This window comes from Suncus etruscus, chromosome 1 (genome assembly GCF_024139225.1).
Source record: "Suncus etruscus isolate mSunEtr1 chromosome 1, mSunEtr1.pri.cur, whole genome shotgun sequence".
NCBI lineage: Eukaryota > Metazoa > Chordata > Mammalia > Eulipotyphla > Soricidae > Suncus > Suncus etruscus.
The window spans coordinates 112,073,255-112,093,498 of record NC_064848.1 but is presented as its reverse complement, the minus strand read 5'-3'; the positions used below and the strand labels follow the sequence as shown (position 1 = coordinate 112,093,498).

Here is a 20,244-nt window from a genome sequence, read left to right as displayed (position 1 = left end):
GTTTGATCCCCAGCATCCCACGATCCCACGTCTATCAGGAGTAACTAACTCCTGAGAGCAAAGCCAAAAGAAACTCCTAGCACAGCCAGGTGAGGGCCCAAATAAAAATAAAAATTTCTTCCACTTTGGGGTCAGAGAGATAGTATGGCTAGTAGTAGTAAAGGTTCTTACCTTGCATGTGTCTATCCCCAGTTCCATTCCTAACACCATATGATTTCCTATAGCTCTGGAGCTGGTGTGGTTAATCCAGCGCCACAACCCCAGGCCCTCACATTGAAACACTAGCTTGGTTGATCTAATTACAAAAGTCCCAAAACCTCCCTTAAATATTAAAAATTTTTGAAAAATTAAAAACTAAAAACATTTCTTCCATTTAAAAAAGGCTTGGCTAAGCTTTACTATTCAATGTACTAGAGGATAAAAACCCATCAAAACACATGTTCATGTGCTGCCACGGGTTATTTTGATGTCGGGCAGAAGAGAAAAATGAATAGAAACAAAGGTGACCAAGGTTACACTCAGTCTTGAAATCCAGTTTTGATGTAGACCAATATATGTGGTACACAAGCACTTTATGACATACAATTTTAAGTGATAGTGAGTGAAAAAAGTCAACATCAATAATAATAAACTTTTCTGTGTAATAACACATAATTGTCTTTTATTATAGTACAGACCAAAACACCAGGAAAAAAGCATACAATTTTGAGATCCTTTATTTTTTTCTGTGAAATGGTTAAAATACAAGTTAGGATTTCAATCAACAGAAATGTTTCAACAAGTCTGGGGAGCTTAGTTGTATGTCATGTAGCGAGGAGTAGCACTGAATTTTGCATAGGACTTAATGACCTTATTTACAGCTTCCAAGAAATCCTTCTCAGTAGCAATTTTTCGCCGTGCTCTGATGGCAAACATACCAGCTTCTGTGCAAACACTTCTTATTTCAGCACCTTTCAAAAAAGAAAGAAAATAAGAGGTTTAATTAAAGAAGCCTGAACAAAAATAACAAAGTATCAGCAAGGCCTTCCCACCTACCTGTGCTATTTGGGCAGAGCCGTGCTAACAATTCAAATCTAATATCTCTTTCAACACTCATTGAACGAGCATGGATCTTAAAAATATGAGTCCGACCCTAGAAATAAGAGAAATGATAAATATTAAAATGGAAAAACATGACAGGACAAGAAAAAAATGTCAAGAATCCCTTTTATTATGAGTGGTTTTTCTCACCTCTAGATCAGGTAAGCTAAATTCAATCTTCCTGTCCAGCCTCCCTGGCCTCATCAGGGCGGGATCTAGAGTGTCAGGTCTATTAGTGGCCATCAACACCTTAATGTTACCTCGAGGGTCAAACCCATCCAGCTGATTAATCAATTCCAACATAGTTCTTTGCACTTCATTGTCACCTCCAGCACCATCATCAAAACGAGCACCTGAGAAGATAAAGAAAGATGAACTCTTCATCTCCGCTGAGTAGCTCTAGAAATAAATTTTACCTATAATCATGCCCATATTTTTGAGCAAATCCTAAAAGAACAGATTACTATTTATAGTCCATTAAGTTGAAACTAATCAAAAAGTCAATCTTTACTTCCAATAGTATCTGTCATAGATTTTTAAATCAATTCAATCAAGAAAACTTCCATTGCTTAACATATTATACACATGGACGAAATGTACACTCTTTAGCAATAGTGACTACACTGTTGAAAATTTTACAAAACTGTCTTCTCAAACATGTCTACAACACAATAGAATTATAATAAGGATTACACTATGGAAAATTTCCCAAAACTGTCTTTTCAAACATGACTAAAACACAAACTTACTGTCACACTGCTGTGTGTGAATTAGAGCAGTGTTCTTCAAAACTTTACATCTGTGGCTAGCTCCTGGCCTACAGACTGGCAGTTATAACCCAGGTGATAAAACCCTGGTTCTCAACATTTCTGTACCTGTGGTCTGGAAATGACCGGCCTGCTGACCAGTAGCTGAAGACAACTGGATTAGTTTTCTACAGTCATTTCATTTTACAAATAGTTTCTAAATCTCCTTTTTAATTATGTAAATACATTCCACTGTGTAAATGAATTGTGTATTTATAAAATACAATTATGGAATAAAAAAATATTTTCTTATGTACGTACTATTAAAACCAATTGCTTCAGAAAACCCTGCTATCCAAAGGCTTATACCAATACTATAAAAGTAACTTCAGTGCCAAAGAGATAATACATGGTTAACTTGCCATGAATGCAGTTAACCTGGGTTTGATACCTAGCTCTACATATGACCCACTTAGCACTACCAGGAATGATCCCTGAGTGCTGAACATTGCCAAGTATGATCCCAAAACAAAAACAAAACAAACAAACCTTAAAACTTCAGTCACACTGTATCAATGTATCATGGTCAGATTATGGTTTGTGTAAATAGTAGTATTTACTACTATCTTGTAATACAATATCTAACAATGCCCATCCAATGTAATATCAAGACTAAGTCACCCAAATACTATCCCAAAAAATATCAGGGACATTCTCACACCTAAAGGATTCAATCCCTGCCACTCCATATGGTTTCCACCAGGAGTGATCCTGAACAGAGAAGGAGTAAGCCGTCAGAGCTGTCAGTTTACAATGCCATGCATGGCCTAAAATCAAAATAAAAATTCTAACTTGACTAGGCTGTATAGGTGATTTCATAAAATCTATTAAATCAAGGGTAGTGTGTATATTTTAGGAAATATTACCTCTAATTAAACCATATCCCAATACTTTTTGAATATTTTTTTTATCTTTTTTCTTTTGGGGCCACACCTGACTCAGGAATGAGTTCCCCTGGCCATGCTCAGGGGAGCATATGAGATACCAGAGATTAAACCCAGGCCAGCTATGCTGAGTATACTGCTTTTCTTTTTAAATGCAGTGCCAAGGACTGAACTTAGACCCCATATATGTGCAGTATGCACTCTACTGCTGAGTTATCCTCAGCACTGCAGTGAAACACTGCTTCCACCCCCATGCTTCCTTACCACATTAACTAAAGCCATATCCCAATTATGGACTTGTTGAAAGTACGAAAATAAACATTGTATCATTTATATCAGTTACATACACATTAAAGACAGAAATAGCAATAAAATAAATTTACTTTTTCCTTTATGTTACAGAAAAGATTTGGAATTAAAATTTCATATAGGTGAACTCTACATATAGAACATAGATAAAAAAAATTCATTCAAAGTAGTTCTCTAAACCATTCATACCTCCAATAGCATCAATTTCATCAAAAAAGATAAGGCAGGCTTTTTTTGTTCTGGCCATTTCAAAGAGCTCACGAACCATTCGAGCCCCCTAATAAGAAAAAATATATATATATTTAGTATTTTAATATAACATTTATATTTTAAACTTCAATATTCTTTTGTTTTGTTTTGTTTTGCTTTTTGGGCCATACCCCATGATGGTCAGGGATTACTCCTGGCTATGTGCTCAGAAATCACTCTTGGCTTGGGGAACCGTATGGGATACAAGGGTATCGAACCACGGTCTGTCCTAGATCAGTGCGTTCAAGGCAAATGCCCTACCGCTGGACCACAGCTCTGGCCCCAAATTTCAATATTCTTAACAGCATTATTAACCTAAAAAACTTTTTTTTTAGGGGCCGGAGAGATAGCACAGCAGTAAGGTGTTTGGCTTGCATGCGGAAGGACTGGTGGTTCAAATCCTGGCATCCCATATGGTCCCCTGTGCCTGCCAGGGGCGATTTCTGAGCGTAGAGCCAGGAGTAACCCTTAGCACTGCTGGGTGTGACCCAAAAAAAAAACAAAAACAAAAAAATTTTTTTAAAGATTTAAGTTTATAAAGACAAATTCCATTAAACCTTATTTTCAATATTAAATAATTTCATGATTCAATGTTAACTAAAAAGCTGAAAACTTTAAGACTGGAAGAACTGAAATAACCCTACTAAATAAAGGCATCATTCCAATCTGTAGGATATCTGGTCATAATAACCTATCTAACCAAGGTCTAAAGCAACAATACAGCAAGTAGCATGCTTGCCATGCACTCAGCTGACCCAAGTTTGAGCAGTGGCACTCCAAGTGGTCCTCAAAGCATCACACAACAGAGTCATTTCCTCAGAATACAGAACAGGGAAGAAGCCCTAAGCACCTCTAGGTATACCAACAAAAATAGAATGTAATTAAATAAAACCTATTTGATCACTTAAAACTTGATTACTGAACTTGACTTTCAAGTTAAGAATATTACAATTAGGGGCTGGCGAGATAGCATAGAGGTAAGGCATTTGCCTTCTGTGCAGAAGGACAGTAGTTCAAATCCCAGCATCCCATACGGTTCCCCGTGCCTGCCAGGGTCGATTTCTGAGTGTAGAGCCTGGAGTAACCCCTGAGAGCTGCTGGGTGTGACCCAAAATAAAAAAAAAATTAAAAAAAAATATTACAATGAATAAAACTCATTTTATAGTTATTATTTAAGTATAATAATTATTAAAGTTTTACATATAATATATATTGCCCTATACTTTTTCTCTAGTGAGAAACAGAACAAAACATACTGCCTCTGAAATGAGAGCATACTTCAAATTGTTTCCTATGTACTGAGGGTATTTATCCTGAAAACCAATTCTGTAAGATCTTCTGACTAGTGAGTACACTGGGTAAAGGATACTCAGATGTTTTATATAAAGAAACAAAGCAAGGAGTTGGGGATGTAGCTCAGAGGAAAAGCACTCATCTTGCATGTGTGAGGCCTTGCATGAGTGAAGGGAAGGGAATATACAGTATTGAAAGATGACAACCCACTCTTGGACTTTGACTACAAAACTGAGGTTATCAAGCAATGAGACTCAGGGTACAGGCAGAAGGGAACAGAAAGGAACAAGACAAGGGCAGGGAACTAAGGTCTTTGGCACTTTGATGGTGATTGAAGGTGATGAAGGTGTAGTAACTCTGTATATCAAAATTAAAATTACATTACATTAATACTATAACTATGTTACTTCATTTAATTTTTTTTGTTTGGCGGCGCTCAGGGGTTACTCCTGGCTCTGCGCTCAGAAATCACCCCTCGCAGGCTCGGGGATCATATGGGATGCTGGGAATCGAACCGCAGTTAAGTCCTGAGTTTGCTTCGTGCCCTACCGCTGTGCTATCTCTCTGGTCTCGCTTCCCTTATTTTGAACTAAAAAGATAAAATGTATCATAGGCTGCTTATTTTCAAATGATCACCAGGGAAGCTTCTTGGCTTCCGAACTCCTAAATACAATCACTCAAGAAACTCCAGTCTCCATTTTCCCATCTGAATTTTATCCATGCATTATAAATTGCTCAGAGAGCTACATACTCATCATGATCAGTTACTTTACCTCACCGACATACTTCTGTACAAGTTCCGATCCAATAACACGGATGAAGCAAGCATCAGTCCTATTAGCAACAGCCCGAGCACACAAAGTCTTGCCTGTACCTGGTGGCCCAAATAGCAGCACACCCTTGGGAGGCTCGATTCCAAGGTTCACAAATCTCTCTGGCTGCATAAGACAAAATTTTTATTTTAATTTTTTTATTTTAAATTATGAGAACAATGATGTAAAGAAAGAGGACAAGGTAAAGTTACAGTGGAAGGATAATCACCCATAAACAGAGTTCTCAGAAGAAATCTCCTTGCTAACGCCTAAATTTTGAACTTACAAAGAACATTAAGAAAAATAAAACAGAACCCATGTACAATTACTTTGTCCACAAGTCCCCAGATTGTAGTACATTGTAACATTTCTTGGCAGTACACAAAGCAATCTAAAGCCATGAGATTTATGTGACTCCTTAAACATTGAAGGCATAGTATTCTTTTACATTTTCATGCACATGCATATTAGTTTAAGTTAACATCAAAAGTTTGAGTGGTTTTTTTTTTTTTTTTTTTTAGGGTTTAGAGTCAAAGGAGCACAGTAAAAACGGTGTTAGAGTGAAAAATATTGTTTGCATAGACCCACCAAAATATGGGGGACATGGAAAGGAAAAGCCTTGGCCTAAATACAAGGAGACCCTACCCCTGAAGTTTCCTGGCATAAGACCAACTCTAGGCTCCAGGCAAACTAGTTTGTTCAATCCAAGTCATTGTCTGTAGAAGACAAAGATTTTATATGTAACACTCTGGTTAATGAAAAAAATGCTTTGACATCAATACAATCTAGACCAAAATGCCTAGAGTTCCACAATCTATAAGATCTTTTCTTTTTCTTTTTTTTTTTTTTTTTTTGGTTTTTGGGCCACACCCGTTTGACGCTCAGGGGTTACTCCTGGCTATGTGCTCAGAAATCGCCCCTGGCTTGGGGGGACCATATGGGACGCAGGGGGATCGAACCGCGGTCCGTTCCTTGGCTAGCACTTGTAAGGCAGACACCTTACCTCTAGCGCCACCTTCCCGGAATCTATAAGATCTTTTACTTACTAGAAGATTTAAGATCAAAATTAGACCTATGTTAGGGTCAGAGAGATGACTCAAAGGGTTAAGATATGCATGTAGGAGCACAATTTGCTTAGTTCCTCCAGTGTTGAGTGGCCCCTGAGCATCAATAGGTGTAGACAACAATAAAAAAGAAACAAAAAAATATTCCTCTAATTTTTAAAATATGTGTTGGGGCAGAGATAGTACAGTGGGTAGTTTTTTACCTACATGAGTATTTGCCTCGAGGAGTGATCCTGAATGCAAACTCAAGTAATAAGTACTGACCAACAATGAGAATGGTCCAAAGTCTTCTCCCTCCCCCACCAAAAGAGAAAAACTAAATATTAAGGAGTTAGGGGAAAAGCTGAAGAAGGAGAGAACAGGTCAGTACTTGAATGAGAACTTGGATGAGACCAAGTTCAAGACCCAGCACCATCATAGGCATTCATTAGCCCATCATTCCACACCCCACACTGTAGGGTATAGAACCTATATAAAATAATTATAAAAAAAATAAAGGTTTTATTTGGTATTTCATCTACTGATCTATTACCTTCTATAATTAATGCAATTTCATTTGAATCCATTTCCTCAATTCATTTAAATATCAGGATATATGTCCTACTATACAATAATCTACAAATGTAATATATTGCTTAAGATTTCATTTCAACTCCAGTTGCTCTAAATAGGTAATTTTTGTCTTTGTTTTTAAATAGACAGGGTCACTCAATAGTTCAGCATTCTTTTCCTCTGGATCTTATCAACTCTGAACCTTTACCCTTTAATCCTTCAAAAATTTTCATTAAGAGGGCTGGAGCAATAGTACAGTGAGCAGGGTGTTTGCCTTGCATGCAGATGACCCAGGTTCAATCCCTGGCATCCCATATGGTCCCCTGAGCCTGCCAGGAGTGATTCTGAACACAGAGCCAGCAGCAACTCCTGATCATGACAGGTGTGTCCACTAACAAAAAAATGTTTTTCCATTAAAAAAGCAACCATTAAAAAGTTATTTATTATATAGGTCATTTCAGTGCGTAGCACACTATTACATCTTTACACAAAATTTAAAAAATGCAATAAATTGGATGGAAAGACAGTATAGCAGGTAGGATGTTTGCCTCACATACAGCAGACCCAGTTCAATTCCTGGCATCCCATATAGTCTCCTGAGTGCAGAGCCAAGAGTAAATTAAAGCTTGAGGGGCTGGACCAATAGCACAGCTGTAGGGCATTTGCTTTACATATGACTGATCTGGTATGGACTGGGTTTAGTTTCTGGCATCCCATATGGTCCCCCAAGCCTGCCAGGATCAATTTCTGAGCTCAGAGATAGGAATGACCCCTGAGTGCCACTAGTAGGTGTGCCCCCCCCCCAATAAAATGAAACAGAACTAAAAAAGAAATAAAATCTGAGTACTGTCACGTATGGTTCAAATACAAACCAAAAAATAAAAATTTAAAAACAAACAATAAAATGCAAGATTCACTCACATGGAGTAATGGAGTTTCAACTACTTCTCGAAGTTTTTCAATCTGTTCCTTACAGCCACCCACATCACTGTATGTGACATCAGGTTTTTCCTCTACCTAGAGAGATGAAAGAAAATGTATAACCACAGAATTTAGAATACTAATTTAGAATACTAATGTTATAGCCAGTAGAATAAGCATCATACCCTAAAAATATTAATTTAGAATACTAATGATATAGCCAGTAGAATAAGCATCATACCCTAAAAAGAAAAATTAGCCATATACCACTTAAGAATCTGAACAAAGGAATCAGAGCAATAGTACAGTGGGTAGGGTGCTTGCCTTACATGAGGTAAACCAGGGTTTGAACCCCAGCATTCCATATGTCCTCCAAGCACCACCAGGAGTAATTCCTGAGTGCAGTGCCTAGAGCAACTTCTGAGCACTGGCAGGAGCATCCCTTCCAAAACAGGCAAAAACAAAAACGAATATAAACAGAATACAAGAGCCATAACAATAGTACAGCAGGTAGGGAATTTGCCTTGCACATGTCCAACCTGAGTTTGAGCCCCATACCACATTTGTTTCCCAAGCATACCAAGTTCTGTGAACCCTGAGCAGAATCAGGAGTAAGCCCTGAGCACCGCTGGGTGTCACCCAAAAAACAAAAAAATTAAATAGAATACATTGTTCAGTATACTAGAACTATTTTGGTACATGTAATTATCTTAGAGAGATAAATTAGTAAAATAAGCACAAATAAAACATTCTCATTTGATAGCATACTTAAAAACTTGGCAACTCAACAATGAATACATATTAACAGCTTAATTGCTCAGGTTCAAAAATTGTTGAGGGCCAGAGAGATAGTATAGCAGGTTAGATACTTGCCTTACACACAACTAAGAGGGATTGATCCCTGGTGCCCCATATGGTTCCCCAGACTGCCAGAAGTAATCCATGAGCACAGAACCAAGTGTAAGCCCTAAGCATTGCTGGATGTGGCGCCCCCACAAAAAGAAACAAAAAGTCTAGATGATACATTAAATGCCATGCCATTCATTTTCTCTCCTGTACTCTTTTACCTGCATCATGGTAACTGTTGGGTCAATCTTAGGAGGCAGTGGAATATGAATTTGGTACTTATTTCTGTCCACACTAAAAAAGATAAAAAAGAGAATAACCACAATCTTTAAACTTTCAAAATATTTACATGCTTTGATGTTTATTCCTTTACTTTTAAAACTATACTTTAAGCAACAAAAAGACACGGTCCCTAAAAGTCATAAAAAGAAACAGTCAGCAAATGGGGCCAGTGCAATAGTGCAGCAGTAGCGCGTTTGCCTTGCATGCAGCTGACCCAGGTCAGACCTGGGTTCTATCCCCAGCGTCTCATATGGTTCCCCAAGCTAAGAGCAATTTCTGAGCGCATAGCCAGGAGTAACCCAAGTGTCACTAGTGTGACCCAAAAACCAAAAAAAAAAAGTCAGCAAACAAAGCCTTGACAACAGGGAAGGAGAATTTTATCTGGTGAATTATTATGTACTCTATATGCATTAACTCACTTATTTCTTATATCTAAGTCAAATGTTTCCTTCCTACATCCACCATGTTATCATAAATGGACTGGCAACATCCACATTGAAATTCTGCACTTATTTTATGATATTTGAAGTCTTTCATAAAAAAGCAATGGTGGAGGAAAGGTGGGAGGAAGGAAGCCGATGCAGATAGGTCATTTAATTATAGTACACTAGATTACTCCTGGCTCAGTATTCATTCATTCATTCATTTATTCAAAAAAAGCCAAGTTAAAAAAATGCTAATATGGCTCCTTAATGAAAGAAAAGCATCAAGCTGGAGAGATAGCAAAGTGATGGGGCATTTGCCTTGTATGCAGCCGACCTGGGAAGGACCCAGTTTGATTCCCAGCATCCCATGTGGTCGCCCAGCCTGCCAGGGGCGATTTCTGAGTGCAGTCCAAAAATAACATGCCCCCACCCCCTCCAGCACTGCAGGATGTGTGACCCAACAACCAACCAATCAATAAATAAATAAAGTTGGGGAGGGGAGGGGAGGGCAGGGCATGGCAGGGAAGGGAAAAAGAAAAGCATTTATTGTAAATAGTAATCTTACCCAACTCTCATTCCTTCTTCAATGTCAGTAGGTGCTACCTGATCACTGAGGTCCACCACAAACTTGGCAAACTGCTTCACATTGATAATGTATTTTGGGTCTTCCGAATCAGCATTTATTATCTTTGTACACCTAACACAGTAAAAGGCTTGATTAGAGTAAGAAATCTAAACCTCTAAAAATGAATTAAAGTAACCAAAGTCTCTCCTGGGTCACAGTTTAATCATAAGCAGTATGAGAACAAAAGGGCCACTGTTAAAAGATCTTTTTGAAAGAATATGTTCAATCCCAAGATCATTCAACTTTAATGAAGCCATAAAATATTTTTTAAGTTCTTTTAAAAAGTTAAAACCAATTTTTATTATTAACAAGTTCCCTAACATCTATTTTCATAAGCTGATTGATTATGAGGTCAGAAAGATATTACAGTAGGTAAGGGGTCACTTGCCTTGCAAAGGGTTGGACCAGGCCCCATCCCTGGTTTTATAAAGGACCTCCTAAGCCCCACTAGGATCTGAGCCAGGAGTACTTATAGCACCAAAACAAATTTAGAAAGAAAAAAAAAAACAACAACAGAAAACGTGGACCAGAGAGATAGCATGGAGGTAGGGCGTTTGACTTTCATGCAGGTCATTGGTTCGGATCCCGGCATCCCATATGGTCCCTGAGCCTGCCAGGAGTGATTTCTGAGCGTGGAGCCAGAAGTAAACCCTCAGCGCTGCCAGGTGTGACTCAAAAACAAAAACAAAAAAAAAGTAATTATAATTTGATTTCTTCTTCATTTTTTTTTTTTTTTTTTTTTTTTTGGTTTTTGGGCCACACCCGTTTGATGCTCAGGGGTTACTCCTGGCTATGCGCTCAGAAATCGCCCCTGGCTTGGGGGGGACCATATGGGACGCCGGGGGGATCGAACCGCAGTCCGTCCTACGCTAGTGCTTGCAAGGTAGATACCTTACATCTAGCACCAACTTCCCGGCCCCACTAATTTGATTTCTTCTAAGTGAAGGAATTGCGTATCTTTTTCTTTTTTGGTTTTTAGGTCATACCTGGTGACACTCAGGGTTACTCCTGGCTCTGCGCTCAGAAATTACTCCTGGCAGGCATAGGGACCATTTGGGATATAAGGATTCGAGCCACCTTACATCCTGGATTTGGCTGCATGCAAGGCAAATGCCCTACCATTATACTATTTCTCCAGCCCCATATTGCATGTCATATTGTTATCTTTTTAATTTGTTCTAGAATAGATAGTATCCTGTTTTATATCAAGTAATATTTTTATCTTTTCCTGAATTTATACTTTAAATCTACTTTTATGGTTGCTATTAAGAGATAAAAGTATCTCTTAATCGTTAACTCAAATATATTTTATGTGGGGCAGGAGCAGTGGTGCGAAGCAATAAGGCGTCTGCCTTGCTGGCACTAGCCTAGGACAGACTATGATTCAATCCCCCAGCATCCCATATGGTCCCCCAAGCGAGGAGTGATTTCTGACCACATAGCCAGGAGTAACCCCTGAGTGTCACCCCCCCCAAATGTATTTTATGTGTGACACAGTACAGAAACCTGGTCATATACATTACAATAAAAATGGTTTACTTCCTTTCCTCTTTTATACTGTATACTAAAGAAAAACAAAATACCACTGAAAAGCTATTACATAAGCTCTAGCAAAAACATAGGCAAATAAAATAAAAACTTCTGGAGTATAAAATAGAGCTGAAAGTGAATTAACAGATGTGTCTAAGGGATGAAGACCAACAATCCACTGCTAAGTCAACAGATAGCACCTACAACTGCAAAAAGCAAACAGTGGCTGCTTGCAGCCTGGATAAGAGGTAGAACACTGTATGATATCTCACTAAAGTGAAATATGCAAAGAAATAAAGAAAGCGACAAAAAAGAATGAGGACAAATCTTTGGCCTGTGACTACAGCAATATTATTACAAAGGAGAGGAAGAGAGGCAGACTAGAAATGACATGAGGATAGAAGTGAGGATCTCCAGCAGTTTGATGGTAATAAAGCTATAGTAAATAACTTTGCACATCAGTATCATAAATGATAAAACTTTTATAGCCACGTTACCAAAGCTACAAATATTTTTAATAGATTTTTGGATCAAATCAGGCCGTGTAAGGGGACTATGCCAATTCTTTGTTAGGGGACCATGTAGGCTAGAAATTGAATCTAGACCAGAGATAAACAAAGCAAATGTCTTAACCTCTCCTATTTCTCTGGCCCTGAAGTTAAAAAATTCTTAATGATGGGGCCAGAGATAGAGCACAGCGGTGTTTGCCCTGCAAGCAGCCGATGCAGGACCTAAGGTGGTTGGTTCAAATCCCTGTGTCCCATATGGTCCCCGTGCCTGCCAGGAGCTATTTCTGAGCAGATAGCCAGGAGCAACCCCTGAGCACAGCCGGGCATGGCCCAAAAACCAAAAAAAAATTCTTCATGAGGCAAGTGGTCAGAAAAAAAAAATCTTAATGAGGGGCTGGGAGACAGTTTAAGGGTTAAGGTTCTTGTCTTGTGTCCTACCAACTTTGGTTAGAATCTTCAAGACCTCAGCACTGTCAGGGGTCACTCAAAGGCAGAAATAGCTCAAGAACACAGCAAAGTGTAGCCCAAACCCCATTTCTCCCACCAAAATCCCTAAATCCACTAGGCATACCTCGCAACCTGCAAAGGCTGTTCACTCTGGAGTGTTTGCTTATCTGCAGCCAAGTCCCAAAGGGCAGGTGGGGCCAGACCAGTATCAGACTCTTTAATACCTACATAAAGAAAGGTTACAAAATTTAGTGCAATGTAACACATCACCCTAAAGAAAGCTTACTTAATCTGAGCCCTAATAATATGGACTGCACCATATGCTGTTGGTGGCTAGGTAGCATCCCAGCATATACTACATATGAGATGTCACTAGCACCATCACCACCTCAAGTCATGTAAATCCAGACAATCTCCAGACTGTTCTGGAATGAGAAAAGATCACACACAGTGAGAACTGCTGCCCTAAAAGTTACAAGCCAAATATTTAATGTTGTATTTGACCATTTTTGTGCAAGTCAAATAAAATAAAATTTCCCTCAAGTTCCCAAGAAAGAAAGCTTCCAGGGCCAGAGCAATAGCACAGCGGTAAGGTGTTTGCCTTGCACGCAGCCAACACAGGATGAATCCCAGCATCCCATATGGTCTCTCGAACCTGCCAGGAGCGACTTCTGAGCGCAAAGCCAGGAGTAACACCTGAGCATCACCGCCAAGTGTAACCCAAAAACAAAAACAAAACAAAAAAACAAGAAACAACAACAAAAAGAAAGCTTCCAACTACTAAGCAAGAGACCAATTACTTCTAGCAATACTTCATGCAATCATATATATAATATATATAATATACAATATAATATATATAATATAATATATACGTTATATTATATATATTATATTTGGGTTTGGGGCCACACCCAGCAGCACTCAGGGGTTACTCCTGGCTCTAAGCTCAGAAATCACTCTTGACAAGCTTGGGGGACTATATGGGATGCCAGAGATCGAACCTGGATCTGTCCTGGATCAGCAGCATGCAAGGCAAACGCCCTACCACTGTGCTATCACTCTGGTCCTGCAATCATATTTTTATTCAGTAAGAAAATATGATTTAGGGGCCGGGCGGTGGCGCAAGAGGTAAGGTGCCTGCCTTGCCTGCGCTAGCCTTGGACGGACCGCGGTTCGATCCCCCGGTGTCCCATATGGTCCCCCAAGCCAGGAGCGACTTCTGAGCGCATAGCCAGGAGTAACCCCTGAGCGTTACCGGGTGTGGCCCAAAAACCAAAAAAAAAAAAAAAAAAAAAGAAAATATGATTTAGGGGCCGGGCGGTGGCGCTGGAGGTAAGGTGCCTGCCTTGCCTGCGCTAGCCTAGGACGGACCGCGGTTCGATCCCCCGGCGTCCCATATGGTCCCCCAAGAAGCCAGGAGCAACTTCTGAGCGCATAGCCAGGAGTAACCCCTGAGCGTCACCGGGTGTGGCCCAAAAACCAAAAAAAAAAAAAAAAAAAAAAAAAAAAAAGAAAATATGATTTAAAAAAAAAAAGGGCCCGGAGAGATAGCACAGCAGCGTTTGCCTTGCAAGCAGCCGATCTAGGACCAAAGGTGGTTGGTTCGAATCCCGGTGTCCCATATGGTCCCCTGTGCCTGCCAGGAGCTATTTTTGAGCAGACAGCCAGGAGTAACCCCTGAGCACCGCCGGGTGTGGCCCAAAAACAAAAAAAAAAACAAAAACAAAAAAAAAACAAAAACAAACAAAAAACTATGATTTATTAGCTTTTTATTAGCTTATTGTATTTCCTTTAATCACTAGGAGCATTACTTGCCCATAGGACAATAAAATTTAGTTGCTTAAATATTAAACATTTTAAAGCTTTTTAAGTTTTATGTTGGTATTTTTGTTTTGTTTTGGTTTTTCTCTTTTTCTTTGTTATTGTTTTGGGGTCAGATTTAGCAGTGTTCTGGGGTTACTCCTAGTTCTGCATTCAGGAATCTCTCCTGGTGGGGTTTGGAGACCATTTGGAGTGTTGTGCATTGAACCTGGGTTGGCCATGTACAAACACCCTGCCATCTGTACTACTTTTCTAGCCGCTAAACTTGGTTATTAAAGGTAAACTTCATTAAACTTCATTTTTAAAGTTTATTATGAGAAGACTTAAATAACCTTTAAATAATATCTAATTTATTTTCTTTTGTTGTTGTTTATGGGCCATACCCAGTGATGCTCAGGGGTTACTATTCCTGACCCTGCACTCAAGAATTACTCTTGGGGCCGGTGAGGTGGCGCTAGAGGTAAGGTGTCTGCCTTGCAAGCACCAGCCAAGGAAGGACTGCGGTTTGATCCCCTGGCATCACATATGGTCCCCCCAAGCCAGGGGCAATATCTGAGCGCTTAGCTGGGAGTAACCCCTGAGCATCAAAGTGATGTGGCCCAAAAGACAAAAAACAAAACAAAACAAAACAAAAAACAAAAAATAATTACTCTTAACAGACTCAGGAAACTCTATGGGAAACCAGAGATTGAACCTTAACAGGTAAGGATTCATTTTAAAATCTGTAATGCAGAAAAAAGTATATTCAAATTCCTTTGACATGATTTATACATTAAGGAGAGGAAAAATTGGAACCGAAAAGATAGCATAGCAGTAGGGCATTTGCCTTGCACACAGCCATTCCAAGATGAATGGTGATTCGAATTCCGGCATCCCATATGGTCCCCTATGCCTGCCAGGATAGATTTCTGAGCGCAGAGCCAGGAGTAACCCAAGTTCCACTGGGTGTGACCCAAAAACCAAAATAAATAAATAAAATAAAACATGAGAGGAAAAATGACAAATAATTAAAAAGAACATACCAGTGAGTTCATTAATTTTCTTGAGAAGTTGTTGAATGTCATCTTCAACCTGCTTGATCTGTCTGGAGTAAGTGCTCTGACCCTAAAAGATAAAAATCAATTTAATTAGAAAATCAGAATAGGAAGCTATTTTAAAAACTTCTAATAGTTAACAATTTAATTGCTATTACTGTATGAAAGCTGGTAAAGTGAAAATAGTTCTAGAAGTATACATAACTTTCAGAAATAATCCTGAATCTATTTTCCTGCAAACAATTTAGAATATAAAATAACAAATAAAAATCATACCTAAAAATATCCAAAACTATAGGTTCATTTGTCTGAAATAAAATATTTCATTTTAGGTCAAATTTAGCCAAGCACAAATAAAATAAATTACTGAGTTAATTTCAACTATTTTCATTATTTCAAATAACTTTCAACATAATTTCATACTTTAATTACAAATAGTATTTTAAAATATGGTAAATTTAGGGGCAGAGCAATAGTACAGCAGGAAGGGTGTTTTCCTTGCACGTGGCTGACCTGGGTTAGCATCCCAGCATCCCAGATGGTCCCCGAGCCTATTAGAAGTAATTTCTTTCTTTTTTTTGTTTTGTTTTGTTTTGTTTTGTTGTTTGTTTGTTTGGTTTTGGTTTTTGGGTCACACCCGGTGGCACTCAGGGGTTACTCCTGGCTCTGTGCTCAGAAGTTGCTCCTGGCGGGTTCAGGGGACAATATGGGATGCTGGGATTCGGGGTCCATCCTGTGTTGGCACTGTGCTATCTCTCCGGCCCCTAGAAGTAACTTCTGAGCACAGAGCAAGTAATAACACCTGAGTGCTGCAAAGTGTGGCCCCAAAACAAACAAACAAACAAAAAGTTTAAATTGAGTCTAAACTTTCAGTTTAGTTAAAAGTTTAGACACTTCTAGATGAAAACTTATAGGAAGTGACTTTTTTCAGTATAGAGTAAAATAAACTGCAAAATATTCTCTTCCAATTATTTTGGAACAATAATAGCAATCCTTATTTCAACATGAAAAAACAACTACATGGGGCCGGAGAGATAGCATGGAGGTAAGGCATTTGCCTTTCATGCAGGAGGTTATCGGTTCGAATCCCGCGTCCCATATGGTCCCCCGTGCCTGCCAGGAGCGATTTCTGAGCCTGGAGCCAGGAATAATTCCTGAGCACTGCCGGGTGTGACCCAAAAACCACAAAAAAAAAAAAAAAAAAAGAAAAGAAAAAGAAAAAGAAAAAACAACTACCATTTTGATTTTGAAAGGACTTACGTAAGTTTTCAGTAGGGCAATATCACCTTCATCCAGAGCTAAAAAAAAAGAGATTTATTTAATACATGAATTTCAAACAACAGAAACTAGAGATAATGATTCTTTTCTGCCCAATTCAAATTACATTAAACAGTAAGAATTAGTACATAAAGTAATGTGCTTGCCCTGGCAACCCATATGGTCCCCTGAGCCTGCCAGGAGTAATCCCTGAGTGCAGACCCTGGTGTAACCCCTGAGCACCACCAGGTGTGGCCCATAAAATAAGAAAGTAAAAAATAAAGCTATAATATACTGATTATATAGCATTAACTACTCCTGGATGCAAGAAACTTTCAAGTATCTGGGTGAAGGTAGGTCCAAAAGTACTTAACAGCAAACACAGTTGCTATGTCTGTATTTAACCAGCAGCTCCACAGACTCACTGTTTTCAAGACATGTAAACCAAATTGTAACAATTATGGGTACATTGGCCCACGCAGCTGAAAGCTGGCAATCTTGGGAGAAGAAGGTGGGCCCATTTCTCACCCTGCCAAAGTCACCTCTGCTGTACCTATCATCCACAATCACCACTTTGCCAATTGCCCAGCTTCACCACTTATCTAAAGCTCTCTGCAGAGACACCAATAACTAAATTCCAGTCCAATAATAGGACTGACATTACCAGAACTTGTTTTGGGGTCACATCCAGTGGTTCTCAGGGGTTACTCCTGGCTCTGCACTCAGGAATCGCTCCTGGCAGTGTTCAGGGAACTATATAGAATACTGAATATCAAATACTGGTTGGCTACATGCAAGGCAAGCACCTTAAACGCTGCACTATTGCTCTGGTACCTCATCAGGGCTTTTTTGGAGAGTGTGGACACACCCCACCTTATCATACTTCCAGAAGCCCTAGCAGCCCAAACCACGTCCCAGAAAAGTAATACTTTTCCTTAACATCAAAACTGCTTAGAATTTCTGCACCACCCAGATGCAAATACAGCTGCATGACAACTCTAATTTTTTCTATTACTGTCATCTCAGTAAGAGCATACCAATTTAGGGGCCGGTGAGGTGGAGCTAGAGGTAAGGTGTTTGCCTAGCAAGCGCTAGCCAAGGAAAGACCGTGGTTCGATCCCCCGGCGTCCCATATGGTCCCCCCAAGCCAGGGGCAATTTCTGAGCGCTTAGCCAGGAGTAACCCCTGAGCATCAAACTGGTGTGGCCGAAAAAACAAACAAACAAACAAACAAACAAAAAACGAACAAAAAAAAAAAAAGAACACACCAATTTAGACACCAATGTGTATCTGAAGCCACTGAATGTTCAGAGACAAAAGCAACAGAATGATCAACTAGCAATAAGAACTTATTAAACCTAACAAAAGATCTATGGCCACATTGCAAGATACAATAATTTTCACTTTCTTTTTGCTTCTGTACATTTTTCTTTTTTCTCTTTTTTTAATAATTTTGGTCCCACTTACCTTGAGACAAATGTATTATGATTGACTATTTAAACTATTTGATACATGGTCTTTACATAAAGTAATTTCTATTTTCAAATAAAAAGTATACAACAGGGGTTGAAGAGAGAGTCCAACAGGTAGAGGGAGTTGATCTCTAGCATCCCATATCACACCTGAGCATGCATGGCCAGGAATAATTCCTGAGTGCAGAACTAAGAGTAACTCCTGAGCATCCCAGGTCCAAAAGCAAAGATAATTCCTGTGTGTGTGTGTGTGTGTGGTTTTCTTTTTTGGGTCACACCCGGCAGTGCTCAAGGGTTATTCCTGGCTCCAGGCTCAGAAATTGCTCCTGGCAAGCACAGGGAACCATATGGGACGCCAGGATTCAAACCGATGGCCTCCAGCATGAAAGGCAAACGCCTTACCTCCATGCTATCTCTCTGGGCCCCCTTTCTTTTTGTTTTGTTTTTCTATGTTTGCTTGCTTGCTTTGTGGTCACACCTGGCGGCCCTCTTGGCACTGTGCTCAGAAATAGCTCCTGGTAGGCTTGAGTGGGGGGGGGGGATCATATGGAATTCCAGGATCGAATTTAGGCATAGGTTGGCTGCGTGCAAGGCAAACACTCTCCCCACTGTGCTATTGCTCTGGCCCCATAAAGGCAATTCATTATTTAACTTAATGCAGCTTTTATTTTGCATGTGGCATAAGATAGATCATATTCGCTGCTCAAGAACAGCAGCAGAGACTTAAAAGTTTGTAAATAATTAGTTACATGAACTACTACTGCCCAGTCAACGAAACAGAATACTACGCAGTTGCAGAGACAGACACTATGACTGATATCAACATATCCTTGAGATATCACCAAGTGGAAAGAAAGCAAGATATAGTCAGCCAGGTTGCATAAAAAGAGAGGAACATATGAAGCACGTGTCAAAAGATACATAGATGTGTGTATATCAAATCTAGAGAGAATACAAAACAAAACGAGTGGCTCTACTCATTTTCTTTTGAAATCTGAACCCACACGAATGTGTTTTCTGTGCTCCAGGGATCGATCACTCCTGGGGTGGGGTGGCGTGGGGGGCTCGGGAGACCAAATGAAGTCCCGGGGATCAAACCCGGTCCGCGAGCAAGGCAAAACGCCCTACCCGTTGCACAAACGCTCCGGCCCTCGAATACATCTATTTATTTTCTAGCCCAAGTCGCGTGTAAGAGGAAATGAAGTCTGCCTGTCCTGCTGCAGGCGGGGGAGCGGGGCGCCGTGAAGCTGGGGCAGGCGAGGCTGGGTGGGACCCCGTTGCTTTGCAAGCTCGCAGAGCTAGGCAGGGAGCCGGGCCCGACTTGCAGCCCTGGGGGCTCCACTTCATTAGGATCCCAACGGGGGCCGGAGAGAGAGCACGGAGGTAAGGCATTTGCCTTGCATGCAGAAGGACGGTGGTTCGAATCCCGGCATCCCATATGGTCTCCCGAGCCTGCCGGGGGCGATTTCTGAGCGTAGAGCCAGGAGGAACCCCTGAGCGCCGCCGGGTGACCCCAAAACAAACAAGCCAAACAAGTCCCAATGGGCCGGCGTGGGAGGAGGTGGGCAGGCCGGCTCGGAAACGAGGAACAACAGGGCCGGAGGGGCGGGGAAATGAATCCTGGAGCCCAGAGCCCCTGCCGGCGATCACCGACCTCGGATGGGCTTGTCTTCCTTCTCCTCCTCTTTGGTTTTCCGCTGATCCGCGCCCAGGTAATCCGGCATTTTGGAAGACGTGCGCGCTTCAAGCCGAGCTCCCTGCGGGATTACACAGCACCTTCTCGGCTTCCGGGTGGTACTCGCCCTGTCCCGTCCCGGCCGGAAACAGAGCCCGGCTCGTCTGGGTTCCTGGCTCGGTGCCCGCGAGGAGGAAGAGAGTCTCGGAGCACACCCTCGACTTCCGGGAGCGCGCTCCGGAACAGGAAGTACGCTGTGAGGCGCTGCCCCGCCCCTGACAGAGTGCCAGGTCCACCCCGCGGGCGTTGCCGCGAGATTTAAATCCCAGCCTGGTCCCTCCTATGCCT

The 20,244-nt window shown here is 40.6% G+C and overlaps 1 protein-coding gene across 1 annotated transcript; it reads right to left on the bottom strand.

Moving 5' to 3' along the window:
• Positions 1–713: 713 nt before the first annotated feature.
• Positions 714–20,043, bottom strand: PSMC2 (proteasome 26S subunit, ATPase 2). The gene is made up of 12 exons (XM_049783414.1): positions 19,876–20,043; positions 16,753–16,790; positions 15,481–15,562; positions 12,759–12,858; positions 10,089–10,220; positions 9,038–9,110; positions 7,971–8,066; positions 5,395–5,559; positions 3,269–3,356; positions 1,231–1,433; positions 1,036–1,132; positions 714–950 (listed from the first exon to the last, which is right to left on the bottom strand). The coding sequence occupies exons 1-12, from the start codon at positions 19,943–19,945 to the stop codon at positions 793–795; spliced, it is 1,302 nt and encodes a 433-aa protein (XP_049639371.1). The 5' UTR covers positions 19,946–20,043; the 3' UTR covers positions 714–792.
• Between the last annotated feature and the right edge of the window lie 201 nt (positions 20,044–20,244).